Source organism: Pectinophora gossypiella, chromosome 2 (genome assembly GCF_024362695.1).
Source record: "Pectinophora gossypiella chromosome 2, ilPecGoss1.1, whole genome shotgun sequence".
Taxonomy (NCBI): domain Eukaryota; kingdom Metazoa; phylum Arthropoda; class Insecta; order Lepidoptera; family Gelechiidae; genus Pectinophora; species Pectinophora gossypiella.
This window is the reverse complement of record NC_065405.1, coordinates 15543607-15558116: the sequence shown is the minus strand read 5'-3', so window position 1 is coordinate 15558116 and position 14510 is coordinate 15543607. Positions and strand designations below refer to the sequence as shown.

At 39.7% G+C, this 14510-nt stretch overlaps 1 protein-coding gene across 1 annotated transcript; it reads right to left on the bottom strand.

The window, feature by feature from the left end:
• Positions 1-5205: 5205 nt before the first annotated feature.
• LOC126378839 (calaxin) lies at positions 5206-13282 on the bottom strand. Its single transcript, XM_050027278.1, has 5 exons — positions 13070-13282; positions 10209-10311; positions 6537-6799; positions 5553-5675; positions 5206-5403 (listed from the first exon to the last, which is right to left on the bottom strand). Exons 1-5 carry the CDS (start codon positions 13279-13281, stop codon positions 5298-5300), a joined length of 807 nt encoding a protein of 268 aa, XP_049883235.1. The 5' UTR covers position 13282; the 3' UTR covers positions 5206-5297.
• Between the last annotated feature and the right edge of the window lie 1228 nt (positions 13283-14510).

Below are 14510 nucleotides of genomic sequence, written 5' to 3'. Positions count from 1 at the left end.
TTACGTCCTTCGAGTCACTGCTCCGTTGTCGTTTTATACATATGACTTACCTCACAATGTGATGTCTTTTTGTCTTTCCCTTGCGACGTCGCGTCGTGTCACTCAGTATGTGGCAGTCTGACAGTCCTGTGAGATGAAAAAACGAAGTGGCAGTGCCTAAATGTCGCCTATAACATATCCCACGGCCCAGATTGCCAGACACAACAGTTAAGTCATTCGGTTTGATTTGAATTTGGGGATAGTCGCTGTGGTCCTGTATGTGTCTCGGCTTGCTTCTCAAACGGCGCGCGCCTGTTCAAACCCTAGTATCGGACCTGCATCAATGAGATATTAACTCATCTTAAGTATAGTTCACTGACACAGTTGGCTCGACCATTATAGACGGCCATCAGGGCTAACATGCGTAACGTGATAAAATTATCGATCGATTCTATTTTTGTCGGAATCGATAAGTTTTTTTTCCTAACATGCGTGGCACGTGATTTTGTTCGTATTTTGACAGAACGACATAATTTATTCAGGTTCACATATTAGCACCAATCGACAAAACGACATAATTGTACCGTCAGAATCGATATAATGACCGTGATCAACGTGGTAAGTGATGACTTATCATCGTCACGTCTGTCGTCGTCTGTCTGTCAACAGAAGACGGTGAGCGCGGACAGTTACTTCATCTTGCGATGGTTGTACCTCTGACTACCCCAATTGGGATATAGTCGTGAGTTAATGTCATGTTTGGATTTAGAAGGACTGTTAGAAATTTATTTTTACTGGTTGCAAGGCATGCTAACATGATGTTGTGTGTCTAGTACCTACCATCATTTAAAAAGTAAAAAGTCATTCTTTTTCTTTTGACAACTGTTTGACATTGACATTATGTCTCTTCTATTTTTAAGTACTGTAAAACCCACTATAATCTATTGGACATTAGTAATAAAACCAACCGATATCGGCAACTGAACATCTGTGCATATTTATTTTGAAAATTCCACGCCACGACAAGGACTTTGGGGACGTATTCATCCTGATTTCGACCGACACAAAAGCAGTTCTAACAGCGGGCAAGTGTTGAACTTTAAGCACACTACTGTCGCAAGCTGAGTACTGTCGCAAGCTGTGAAGCAAGCAGATCATCGGCGGGGTACTGACCGCTCGCACCGCTCAACAGCTGTGAAAGCATATTCATATTGACTTGTAGTCGCGCCGGTTGATATTGGCCCGTGGGTGAATTTTTGATTGCGCCTATATCGCCTGTCGCTTTACGAGTACTTATAGACAAAATCAGTTAAGCGCCATCTTGAGGAATCACATTCGGATCACATAGCTAGTTAGATTTAATCCAGGTAGAATTTTGTGGTGACTATTTTTACCCGAATTCTTCTATCTTAATTGTGTGGGTTGTGAGGTGGATTACGAACCCCATCAACCCTGGTGTCAGGGTTACTGTTGAGCCGCCAAAGGGCCCTGACATGGCTCATGTAACGACTACTAACTTGCATCAGGTGTTTTATATATGAAGTGTCCGGGGTGTGCCGTAGATGAATTTTTGATTGTGCCTCTGCTATATCGTCGCCTTATAGTGATAACCAACCTTTTTGAGAAATCACATGTGATTTTTAAGAGGAGCCATGGTAGCCCAGTTGGTAAAACACTGGCCTCTCACTTTGAGGTCGCAGGTTCAAATCCAGCACAGGCTTAAACCAATGATTATCGAATATGTTTTCGAATTCATGTTTGGATCATAAATGATTATCACGTTCCCAGCGGTGAATGAAAACATCGTGAGGAAACCCGCATTGCCGAGAAATGCATTTTCAGAGGAATGTGACCTAACCAGTATTGGGCCGCTTTTCCCTTCGCGGTGAAAGGTCAGACAGGCAGTCGCTTCTGTAAAAAATCGGACCTGTCAAATCTTCAGGTTAAGTAAGCGGACCCTGTGGAAAACAGGATAATGCTAGGGAGATGACATATGATGTGTAAAGTGTGCGGATGTGTAAATATTAAATAAGCCAGCAGCCAATCGTCAAAGCCGCCACTATATGAGCACCACAAACATGGCCGACCTTGGACTAGAAAGCACCAGCACTCGACTGCACAATTCGGCACACTTCGCGAGTACATTCACCTGCAAGGTCGTCGGTCATCTGTTAGGCTTCTACACACCATGCGACTATGCGACCACTTCGACTAACCGTACAACTTGTTGGTGAAATAGTTCTTGGACAGATTAGAATAAAAATTAGAAAAATTTACAAGAAACTTTGGGAGAATATTAACAACAACAATTAACATAAGCTCACGACTTTATCCATTTCGGTGTAGTCACAGGTACATCTATCGCAAGATGAACTAAGTACCCACACCTCACCGAGCTTTCTATAAAATCAACGTGATAGGTGGTGAGCCGTAACAACATGCATAAACTCTCTAAAATACCGGACCTGTCAACTCTTCAGGTTAGGTAAGTGGAACCCGTGAAAACGAGATAACGCTAGGGAGATATGCAGTGATGTCCCATTTACGGGAATGTTCCTAAAGTGGGAATGTTCGAAGAGCGAGAAGCGGGAGTATACAAGGTATTGGTGACATCGTAATAAAAACTTTAAGGGATGATACAGACCATAATTCCGAATTGATAATAACGTAGAATTTTCTGACAAGAAAATCAACTTAATATCAACTCAGAATCATGGTACCTACCTAGTACCTACCCCTTCCGGGTTACAAGCGTGATAATATCCAGTCAAGCATACTTCTATACTTGGTTTATCTTTGTAAACCCCACTGCTGACGTATTCTATTATAAACAAAATGTTCAGTCGCTCGACTCTTTTAACCCTTAGGTTATTCGTGCGTATGTTGATGTTGATATAATGTGCACTTAATTATATTATGTATTACTATAAACTCGCAACAATAACTTTGAAGGTTACCATTATGTGCATTCCTGTAACGTTGCTAAATTGATATCGGTAAACAAGTAGGTAAAATTATTAACGAAAATATGAAATCACGTAATAGTCTCCACTATCTATTTTATTTGTTTATAATTGTCTATTTATTTGTACTCTGTTGTGTAAGTTGTTTTTCTTCCGTGATTTGATTGTAAGTTATGTGTTATTCCGTGTGTTTTATTATTTTATTCTTCTATTTTTTTTTCGTTTTTTGTTTTATATTTGTTACTATGGTGTCCGTTTATAGTAAACGTTTCTTGCTTTCTTTCTTCAGCTGATGTACCGACTGCTAGACTGTCTGCTTCAGCAACTTCCACAGCATAATGTCTTACGGTCTGTGGGGTCGATCTGCTGATGTAGAATCTATTTCATTAAGTACCTTTTTTTTAATTACCTATTTTCTTATTACTCGGATGGGTGAATATCAAAATGTACCAAGTTTGGTGGCGAACTGTCATATAATTTTTTCGTGAAAAATTGGTTTCCAAAAGGATCCAAAAGGATCCTTTTTCGTGTCGGAACCGAGGATCCTTTAGGATCTTTTTCATGTCGGAACCCAATTTTTCACGAAATCATAATATGAAATTTCGCCGCCAAACTTGAAATTTTGATATTCACCCGGATACATAATTATTCAACAATGTTATAGTAGAAGCATTGAGGAGCTCGATGGCGCAGCGGTAAACGCGCTCGGTCTGCGATTGTTGAAGTTAAGCAACTTTCGCAAAGGCCGGTCATAGGATGGGTGACCACAAAAAAAAAAGTTTTCATCTCGAGCTCCTCCGTGCTTCGGATGGCACGTTAAGCCGTTGGTCCCGGCTGCATTAGCAGTCGTTAATAACCATCAATCCGCACTGGGCCCGCGTGATGGTTTAAGGCCCGATCTCCCTATCCATCCATAGGAAAGGCCCGTGCCCCAGCAGTGGGGACGTTAATGGGCTGATCATGATGATAGTAGAAGCATATTATATAAAAATAAGCAGGCAGGATTTTCCATGCTACGTTCCTCAAAAACAATATATATTCTATAGATTATCCTTTATTTAACCTTCTAATTCCGTGGATAACAGACATATACATCTTTTATCTTTGTATTTGGGTATAAATAATGACTCTTTTTATTACACTCAGGCACAATTACGTCTTCCAGCCATTGACACTCTGATCAAAATAAAGAGAAGCAATATAGATAGCAAAATAATTCTACAAATAATGTGATCCAAATATCAAGCAACAGTTATTTTTATATAATGCTTTTGCTATTAAGTATATTGTATTTTTGAATGATTATGTACCCGAGTAATGAGAAAATAGGAAAATATCACGTTAAATGTCTACAGCGCCATCTATATTATTCTTGGGGAAAGTAGCTTGGAGGTCCTCTCATTAAAAAAATATTAGCAAAAGGCGGCCTTATTTGTAAATAGCAATTTATTTCACGGAACCTTTAGGTGAATTGACTTGTTGTTAGTATAATAATATATAATATACATAATATCATGCCTATTTCTCGTTGGGGTAGGCAGATACCACGTTCCGGATAAGTAGTTTATGGCATAGGCGCAAAATCTACAATAAGTGACGTCCAAACAAAAAGGCCATTATATTGTATTTTTGAATAATTTTGAATCAGAGTACCAAAGAGTAGGTAGCAAAGCTTACCAAATGCTTGTGTGAAAGTAAATCACTACCTACAACTGAAATTTTTGGCGCCAGACGCTCATGATTTGTTCATAAGTATACTTACTCCTACCAGAAAAAGATTAACTTTTGATAAACCCATACCACAGTGGACAAATGTCCACAATATAAGGTTACAAAACATTGCACCAATCTGGATCAGGCGAATGCAAGGTGACCAACTGGTAGCGTAGAGATGGTGAAATTGGTAAACAAATAGCTTTCACATGTTCGCATGAGACTGTCTCTCTATATAAACCGCACTTGTGCAAGATATTATGACGAAAATAATAAATAGCCTGCAATAATGTTAATAGCAACAACAGTGAAGAGTCGCTGTGATCATTTGCTAAAAAGAATCAGTAGGCGTTTAAATTACATTCACGAGTTCCTTTATAAAGATTAATTCTTTAGATATCTCCGAGAGCTAGGTTGTGTCTTAGGCAATCTTGTTTGTGCAAGAGACAAAACAATAATTTATTTATGAATTTGAACAGATAAAATTTCAAAAGTATATTCATGTAAACATAGCATAATAAGTACTTAATTCCAACATCCATCTGTTAAATATCTACAACCACTGTTTTTTCTTAAACAATTATCTTCTATTTACATTCATTTTCATACTTATACATACTCTAGTTTATTGTAAACTAAACTCTACTGCTTTGTACTCAAGGTCTTCAGGAAGGCGGTAGCATGGCGTCGTGATGGTAGACATTGTCCGAATGCTTCTAGAAGTAACGGCTCTTGTTCCACTGCTGCCCTGAAATTGTCGAAAACATTTATTTTGATATATTTCTTTATATTAAAAGCCTCTGTGGTCTAATAGTTAGAGAGTTGGGGTCACGATCTGGAGGTCCAGATTTTGATTTTGATTTTTCATTGTAATCCTCAGGAGACTGAAATTTGTACTTATAATCCTCAGGCGACACTTTGCCGTCCTTATCCACGTCCAGTTTCCTCAGCACCAGCTCCACCAGGTCTCTCACTCCCTCATCAGGGTCCTCGTCTCCGGGCTGCTTCAGGAGGGAATTTCTGAGGAGACAGTTTATAAGTTTAAAACATTGATGTTCTGTGAAGTTTGTTTAACGATTTCTAATGTTAGTCAGTTTTAAAGATTCACGTACATAGTAAACTATTTTTAGATAAGGTAAAAAACAAATACCTTAACGTCCGGAAAAACATTTATCTTTGTTATTGAGTATAAATGATGACCCTTGTTATTACACTTTTCAGAGGGTCAGTGAGATCGTAATGAATACAGAGGAGGATGATTCAGACCATGATTCTAAGTTGATATCAAGTGGATTTTCCTGTAAGAAAATTCTTAAAGTCGGAAATTATTTTCCGTTCCATATTTTTGCGACGGAAAATTCCACTTGATATCTACTCAGAATTTATGACCTGAATCATCCCTCAAAGTTTTCGTTACGATGTCATTAACATCCTGTATATTGACGATTCAAAGTCTAACTATGTTAGCTTATCAGTATCTACATCATCAGCCAGGAATCGTCTACTGCTGGATACAGGCCTTCCCTAAGGTTTGCCGAAATTACCGATCCTCTGCTGCCCGCATCCAGCGTTTTCCTGCGACTTTCAGAAGGTAATCGGTCCAACTTGTAGAGGCCATGCCAACGCTTCGCTTCCCGGTCCAAGGTCGCTTCTCAACAACCTTACGGGCCCATCGACCGACCGTTCTACGAGTGCTATGCCCTGCCCACTGTCAATCCAGTTTAGCTATTGGGCTTTGTCGGTGACTTTGGTTCGTGGATCTCCTCATTCCTGATTTGATTAAGCGGTGAACCTCCACAGCCCTTTCGCCCTTTGAGGAAACATGATCTTTCTTAGGCCCATAGTGAAGGACCGCGTCTGAATTAAAAAAAAACAACTTACTTGAGCAACAAAAACATCTCATCGCGCGTGATGTATCCGTCAGCGTTCAAGTCGTACACGGCGAAGCAGTGGTTTCTCCTCTCGTCTTCTGTCCCTCTCAGCAGCACACTCAGCCCCTTCACCCAGGAGTCAAACTTCAGCGCCCCTTCGCCCCCCGCCGCACCGCGCTCCCACGTTGTCCACACCCGGTCTACTATGGTCTCCTCTGTCACCAGGTCGAAGGTATTGTGCATCACGTCTCTGAAGGTGTTCTGGTCTATGCCCTATAATGAAAAGTAAGTAAATGTTTATTTTTCATAAAGAAACAAAATTCGTTGACACCATAAAAACTCAACAAAACAATCGGTTTGTCTGTGGGAGTGCAGTTCGGTTAACACATAACATAACACATAACTCATAGCTTAAAGATCTTTTGAATAAACGAAGAAAAGAAGAAGAAATGTGCCAGGATGGGAGCAAATGAAATTCCATTGTTTCTGCTTACCCTTATTATTTCAAAGGGGTGGCGGATTTTATGAACCAGTATTTTCAAAGGGAATCATGAATTTCTATTGATTCAATTAAAATATAAGTCTAATATTGGTATGTTTGGTGTTTTTAGAGGCACCAAATAAGGTATTGAATGCACGTACATTGAATTACAACAAATTATTAACGTAAACGTGTTTATTTTGCAAATGTCAAAACCGTCATAACGGCGGGACCAGTAGTTCATGTTAATATATAGGTTATTTGAATATGACAAAAACACCCTGTTCTTAGTTTTATAAGGTAGTAGATAGGTAGTAAATCAAGATGGAGGGACCAGGGTTTTTTTATGCCATTGGTCTCGTCATTTTGACGCTAATGATGATGATGAATCGACCCTATAGTGGTCCGATAGCGATAAGCGCTGAATGTCGGGAATATAACGTGTCTCAGAAACCACTAACACAGTTATATATTGTACAGAGCTTAGCTTAACTACCATAAAATATCTTTCTCTATCATGCTTTATTACAATAAACATCCATACAAGCCCGTTTTGAGGCATAATCGACCATAAAAACAGAACAAATGTTTCTTTGGATCGAGATATAACAACGGAAACAAGGGCTATAGGTTATAGGCAGCAATTTTGGGATGTAAAACGAACAAACTTTAATAAGTTTGCTATTAAGGTAATAAACCTACTTACGAATAGTCTGGAACATAGAATAAACTCATAGTATGCTCTATTGTCTTCTATAAGGTCTTCTATAATGTCGACAAGGAGAAGACAAAAACCCGATAGACGTGGTCGTATGCCAACTTGTCTTAAGAGTTTGCTTACCACAGCATACGAAAACGGCTATCTTCTAAACATCACTAATCGGAAGAATTTCAGAGAAATATACCTACTTGTATTTTATTTTTTCCGATGCGAGCTTGATATGACTTAGGCCTCAGACCTCATTTTTTCCGGGCTTTAGTTATGTCTTAGAGACATCGTATCGAATACTGAGGGAGATTCTTCTTGTTATCGTGTGAGTTGTGAGGTGGAATACCAACCCCATCAACCTTGGTGTCAGGGTTATTATTGAGCCGCCAAAGGCCCCTGACATGGCTCATGTAACGACTACGTACTTACATCAGTAAGTAGTTACCGGGACCAACGGCTTAACGTGCTTCCGACGCACGGATCATCTTACTTTCGGACAATCGGTGATCAGCCTGTAATGTCCTGACCAAACTAGGGATCACAAAGTGATTTTTGTGATATGTCCCCACCGGGATTCGAACCCGGGGCCTCCTGATCGTGAATCCAACGCTCAAGCACTGGACCACAGAGGCACTGGACTGAGGGGGGTGATTCAGCTCATGGTTCTGAGTTAATATCAAGTGGAATTTTCGGTCACAAAATGTTTTTTTGTGTTGTTGAAATATTTTCAATTCTATACTTTTGCCATGGAAAAGTCCACTTGATATTATCCCCATCAGTATTCATGTGTCATTCAGATGTCACTAACACCCTATTATATGTGTGATAATTATAACTCTATCGATAGAAGCACAACACTATCTCAGAGTTCTGGCCTTCTGGGGGTGTAAACGTTTGAGCATATACAAGTAAATTTATGCATGTGGTGTGTGTGGCGTAGAGAAGGTGGTATACAGGATGTTAGTGACATCGTAACGAAAACTTTGAGGGATGATTCAGACTATGATTCTGAGTTGATATGAAGTGGAATTTTCCGTCATCGCTTTTTTCGTTAAATTGTTTTCAGTTCCACACTTTTGCTTTTGTACTATTTAGAGGCGGAGGACCGGAGTCCTAGTGCGGCTTTGAAAAAGACTACTCTGGGCGCCATCCTACTCGCGTCAGAGACTGCGGGGCGGAAGGCAAAAGGGGAAACCACTGACCTATTTTTCCCTAAAACAAGACAAGAGCGTGGCTTTTAAAATAGTGATGTGACTTTTGCGACGGAAAAACCCACTTGATATTTACTCAGAATCATGGTCTGTGTCATCCCCAGTATTCGTTACGATGTCACTATATACTATATACTTACAAGGATACAGGCGATACTGTGTTGCTTTCATGCATGTGGGTTTTTACTCCCCAGAGTGTTTTTATATCGTGAAACAATTGTATAATGTCTTTGCCTATACAAAAGCATATTCACATGACCTATTTATCGACAATATAGCCAATAAAACTGAACATATGGAGCATTACAGCATATCGAACGAACGGCAATTTTTTGTAGTTATTCGGTTGCGTGTCTCACAAGACGAATTTCATGTTTACGAAAGCGAAGTTAGCTACTAAATATGTCGTAGATTTGGCCGCGTCTTTTGATGGATTGATGATTGACTAGGCAGTCATTTGTTTCTCCGTCGTGTTTTGTTTTGTTTCAGTGGGACATTGCCGAAGCCCGAATCATATCGGAGACGTTTAGAGTACTGAAATCCAGTATTTTTATATATTATTTTTTTACTACTACTTACAACTGTATCAGCCGTTCGAATTTTCAATCACTTACCCACCGAAATAAAATTGTTAGAGGGTAAGACATTTAAAAAACGTCTAAAAAATTGGCTAGTTGATATGGAATTTTATGACTTGAATGAATATTTTCAACAACAATGATATTTAAAATTGACAAATGTTTATAATGTGACTAATTGTTAGGTACTTACTTAATTCCTTGATGCTCAATACTGACATTATTTGTAATATTGTACGTCCGACATGGACATGCTGTTGAGACAATTTTATAATGTTTGACACCTGCATGTATGTACCTACACAGCTTCTCAATAAATGTTTCTTGTTTCTTGTTGTTTCTTGTTACTAGACTATCGTGTCCCACTGCCACGCTTCATCTCGAAAACCTATTTTATTTCCCCGGGTTATTCGTTCATTCACTCCTTTACCTCTTTGATATAGCTATTTATTCTTTTATTGTATTTGTTTTTTAATAATGACTTTGTCTTTTGTCTTCTAGTAAAATATATTGGTGTTTGCACGAGAACCGTTTTATTATTGGTAGGTCGTCAATACACTCATTCATTTTATAATTAACTGTTGTCAATACTCCGTCCTTTTACTTTATCCCGTCCCTTTACCGTATAACTTACAATAAAATTAGGAGGTGTCTGCAGGAATCGGGGCCATATGTGCATGATGATAAATAGGTTCTGACTGACCTCAATCTTGAGCGGTGGTTGTCCGATGACTGGGGCGGGGGCAGCTGCTTGAGCAGCGGCGACCAGCTTGCGGTACATCGTGTATAGAGCCTCCAGCTCATTCCTGCAACGAAGATACGTTAGTAAATCTTAAAGGCACTTCCATACTGCATCAGCACCAATGGACAGTCATGAGCAATATAATGTACCCACTTTAGGACTCTGTCGCACTAACATGTTTGACATTTAGTGAGAGTTACAGTTCAATTTGTCAAAAAAGTTAATGTGACATGGTACCAAAGTGTATACATATTAATGCTCGTGACCGGACATAACATAAGTTCACTACTATAACCCAATAGGGTATTCTCCAACTAGTCAAATCAGTTACTTTTTACTAAACGTCAAAACACGAAATTACTCTGGAATTTGTATGAAAAAGCAACCTGTGACGTCATAGAAAAACGTGACAAAATGTCGCACTTATTATTACTTACTTACATTTTTCTTTATCTTTAGATCTGTCCTTATTTAGTAATCAGAATTTCATAATTTATCTTTAGCCTAGGAAACTACCCAATGGTAGTCAAAAGTACATCCATCGCTAGATGAACTAAGTACCCAGACGAGCTTTATGTTAGACCAACGTGATAGGTGGTGACATGTATCCCGTCTATAGCGGTCGAGCCAACTGTGTTAGTGAAATCTGCACTTAAAGTGCGGTACCGGAGTACGAACCGGCACTCCCCGTTTTAGAAGCAAGCCGGTGAACCACAGTAACTTATGCACCAGCGGAATCCTTCATAATAATGTACGGTCACCAGCATTAATATGTATACACTTTAGTACCATGTCACATTAACCTTTTTGACAAATTGAACTGTACCTAAGTCTCACTAAATGTTAAATATGTTAGTGCAACAGAGTCCTAAAGTAGGCATATTATATTGCTCATGACTGTACATGCTACTGCGGCGTGCATTACTAAAACGCCTGATGTGAAAGCGCTCTATTTAGTAGCAAAAAATTAAGACAATGTCTGAAATACCGAATCCGGCGTCAACTTTTGGGGACTAACTGTGCTGTGGATGTTGCGCACTTGTTTTCAAATGTGCAAATGTCAAATAGCAATATTGCTTTTAATTGTTTCGATATGGTCTTTTTAGCCCCCTGGCCTTAGTTTTCAGCAGAAATATTCTGGCACCGAGTTTCTTGAAAGTAATATACTTAATTTAATATAATAAAACCACGGGCCTGTGTTTGAGTTAGTGTACTATGCTCTCCGTAAGCGCGAAAAACGGATTCTATCCATATGCAAACTGTATTATTCCATGAACTTCATTTCTAAGTTCATTCCTAAAAGACAACTTTTTCAAATCAATCAGATAGAAAACTTTTCGTAAATTGAATTTATGACGCCAACCACTTTCTCTTTTAAATGGTTTTTTTTTTACTTTTTTTTCTCTTTGTCACTTTCGTTTTGCTTATTTTTTTTAACAATCCAACTCACTTGCTAAAGTGCGTGCTTTTGAAAAGACTCTCGAGGTGTTTTTCTTTAAGTTTTTTATGCGGCATCGCGCCCGCCATCCGCCCGCCCGTGCGGCTAGCCACAAACTGCTATAGGGCGGCGAGTTGCCTTTTTATTATAAGTTTTGTAAAGGTTCCCGTTCACTTATCGTCACCTTATAGTGAACCAGGAACCACGTAAGCGCCTATTTGAAAAATCACAATATTTTGATGTGATATTCTTCAATAAAACTTCGAATTATTTTAATTAATTTAATCCGGATAAAAATTCTCATAACAAACTTTTACTTGAATGAAAGACTATTCAGGCTATGTTCTCCAAAAAAGAATATATAAGTAGATGGCGCTGTACAGATTTAACGTGATAATTAGTGGTCTTAGAAACTTCCCGATACTCTGCTCACGAATCTGTATCTTGAAAAGTCCAAATCTGGGCTTCTTCAAGGAAAAAATGATTGGGCACTTACTAAGTTCAAACCAAGACCTGTTGACCACAATCTAACCTCATCTAATGGTAAGTCTTGCTTACCTTCTACCATAGAATAAGGAATAACACTAATGTCGGTTAGTAATAACGGTTAAATTAAGTATTTTAATTGGCAGCCCTCAGACGTCACACACACAGTTGCGCGTGTTGATAATGTCAATGTCTAGTGTCTGTGTAAAACGAGGTTGTTTGTATGAAGTGTCCGTGGTGTGCTTCAACAAAAGAAAATGAAAAAGTGTGTGTGTACAAGGGTGTGTGTGTGTGTGTGTGTGTAGTGTGCTGCCGGCTTTATCTTCACATCCAACTTATGGCTTCACCTCGATCGTAGTATTATCGGCTGATCGACTACGTTTACGCGGGAAAATGCTTTCCGTAGCTTTTTTATTTTGCACCTCTTTTAGCTTTTACAAGAACAATAGGCTTTGTTTCGATTCTGGACGTAAAATTGAATAACGAACACATTATTTTGTGTTGCTTTTGTTTTCTATTTGTTGTCAGGTCATGCCGCAGGGTCTCGTGGTCCAGTGGTTGAGCGTTAGGCTCACGATCCGGAGGTAGCGGGTTCGAATCCCGGTGGGGAAATATCACAAAAATTACTTTGTGATCCGTACTTAGGTTAGGACATTACAGGCTGATCACCTGATTATCCGAAAGTAAGATGATCCGTGCTTCGGAAGGCACGTTAAGCCGTTGGTCCCGGTTACTACTTACTGATGTAAGTAAGTAGTCGTTACATGAGTCACGGGCTGGCGGCTCAATAGTAACCCTGACACCAGGGTTGATGAGGTTGGTAATCCACCTCTCAACCCACACGAGAGAAGAAGAGGGACATGTCAGGGACACAGTCAAAGAAAAGCCATCAACTTACTTGTTGAACTTAGAAGTCTTCAGCAGTTGCTCGAGGGTTTTCTGGGGGAGCTTGTTAGCCGGCAGCACAGGCTTCTTGCGCGGGGGCTTCGCCACGGGCGGGGGCGCAGGCCTGCGCGCCGCCGCCGCCCGGCTCGCGCTGAGGAATAAGCGAACTCCTCGGAGGGCGATGGCGCTCGCCGCCATGCTGATTTGTTTAGTTTCTGATGCCATCCTGGTGACCATCATAATTCATCCCTCATCATCAGTATCTCTAACATGCGCAACCTGATAAAATTTTGTCACCGTCATTCTATCGATTCTGACGATATTATTACGTCCTTTCCTCGATTGGTGCTAATATGTGAACCCAAATAAGTCATGCGTTCTGTCAAAATACGAAAAAAATCACGTGGTACACATGTTAGGGAAAAAAACAAACTTATCCATTTCGACAACATTGATTAAATCGATAAATAATCATCATCAGCCCATTAACGTCCCCACTGCTGGGGCACGGGCCTTCCCTATGGATGGATAGCGAGATCGGGCCTTAAACCTGCTACCTTGATGGTCATTAACGACTGCTAATGCAGCCGGGACCAACGGCTTAACATGCCTTCCGAAGCACGGAGGAGCTCGAGATGTAAACTTTTTTTTTGTGGTCACCCATCCTATGACCGGCCTCTGCGAAAGTTGCTTTACTTCAACAATCGCAGACCGAGCGCGTTTACCGCTGCGCCACCGAGCTCCTCAATCGAATCGATAAATAATTATAATAAATTAATTTCATAGTTCTTATTATTTATACTATATATCGGAGAAGGGCGATGATTTGCATCGTAATGTCATGGGTTCGATCGAATCCTGACTCAGGCTGTAAAAAAGGTTACGAAGATAGGAATGCATGGGAATAACCGTCTGATAACCAATATTATGCAGCATATATGAAAGAATAGAATAGAAATTGTTTATTATCAAAAGGGCGCCACACACAAAACAACAACAACATCATATCAAATTTCCACTAAAACAATTATAAAAAAGCAAGACGGATGTTTGTCGAAATGATCATAAGGTGGTGGTGGACGTCCTGAGATAAAAGGGCCTCACTCAGCACAAGTCGCGGCGTGAACCACGACGCTGATATTATGTGGACTCTGTTGGGTGACGCACAAACATCGTGTTCCATAAACATGTGTTAAATGTGTGAAACATATCCTACTCCATCACTAAGAGGAGACCATTTGATTTAGGTACCTAGTCGAATATTCAAATTCAAATTCAAAAATATCTTTATTTAGTAGGTAACATAGTTACACTTTGAATCGTCAATTTTTACATAACGAACGTCTCTTCCGCCTAAAACTACTGCAGCTTCTCACAATCTGTATAGCCGGGGAAAAGAAGCTGCAAGAAAAACCTCGGCACAGGGCCCAAGACGTTCTTTAAAAAAATAAAAA

What these genes read in the sequence shown, in the direction of transcription:
- LOC126378839 (XM_050027278.1), bottom strand. Translation starts at nt 13,281, where the DNA reads ATGGCATCAGAAACTAAACAAATCAGCATGGCGGCGAGCGCCATCGCC. An exon ending in AACCACCGCTCAAGATTGAG is followed by an intron (nt 6,800 to 10,208) that starts GTCAGTCAGAAC and finishes TTTTCATTATAG; the next exon opens with GGCATAGACCAGAACACCTT. An exon ending in GAGATGTTTTTGTTGCTCAA is followed by an intron (nt 5,676 to 6,536) that starts GTAAGTTGTTTT and finishes CTGTCTCCTCAG; the next exon opens with AAATTCCCTCCTGAAGCAGC.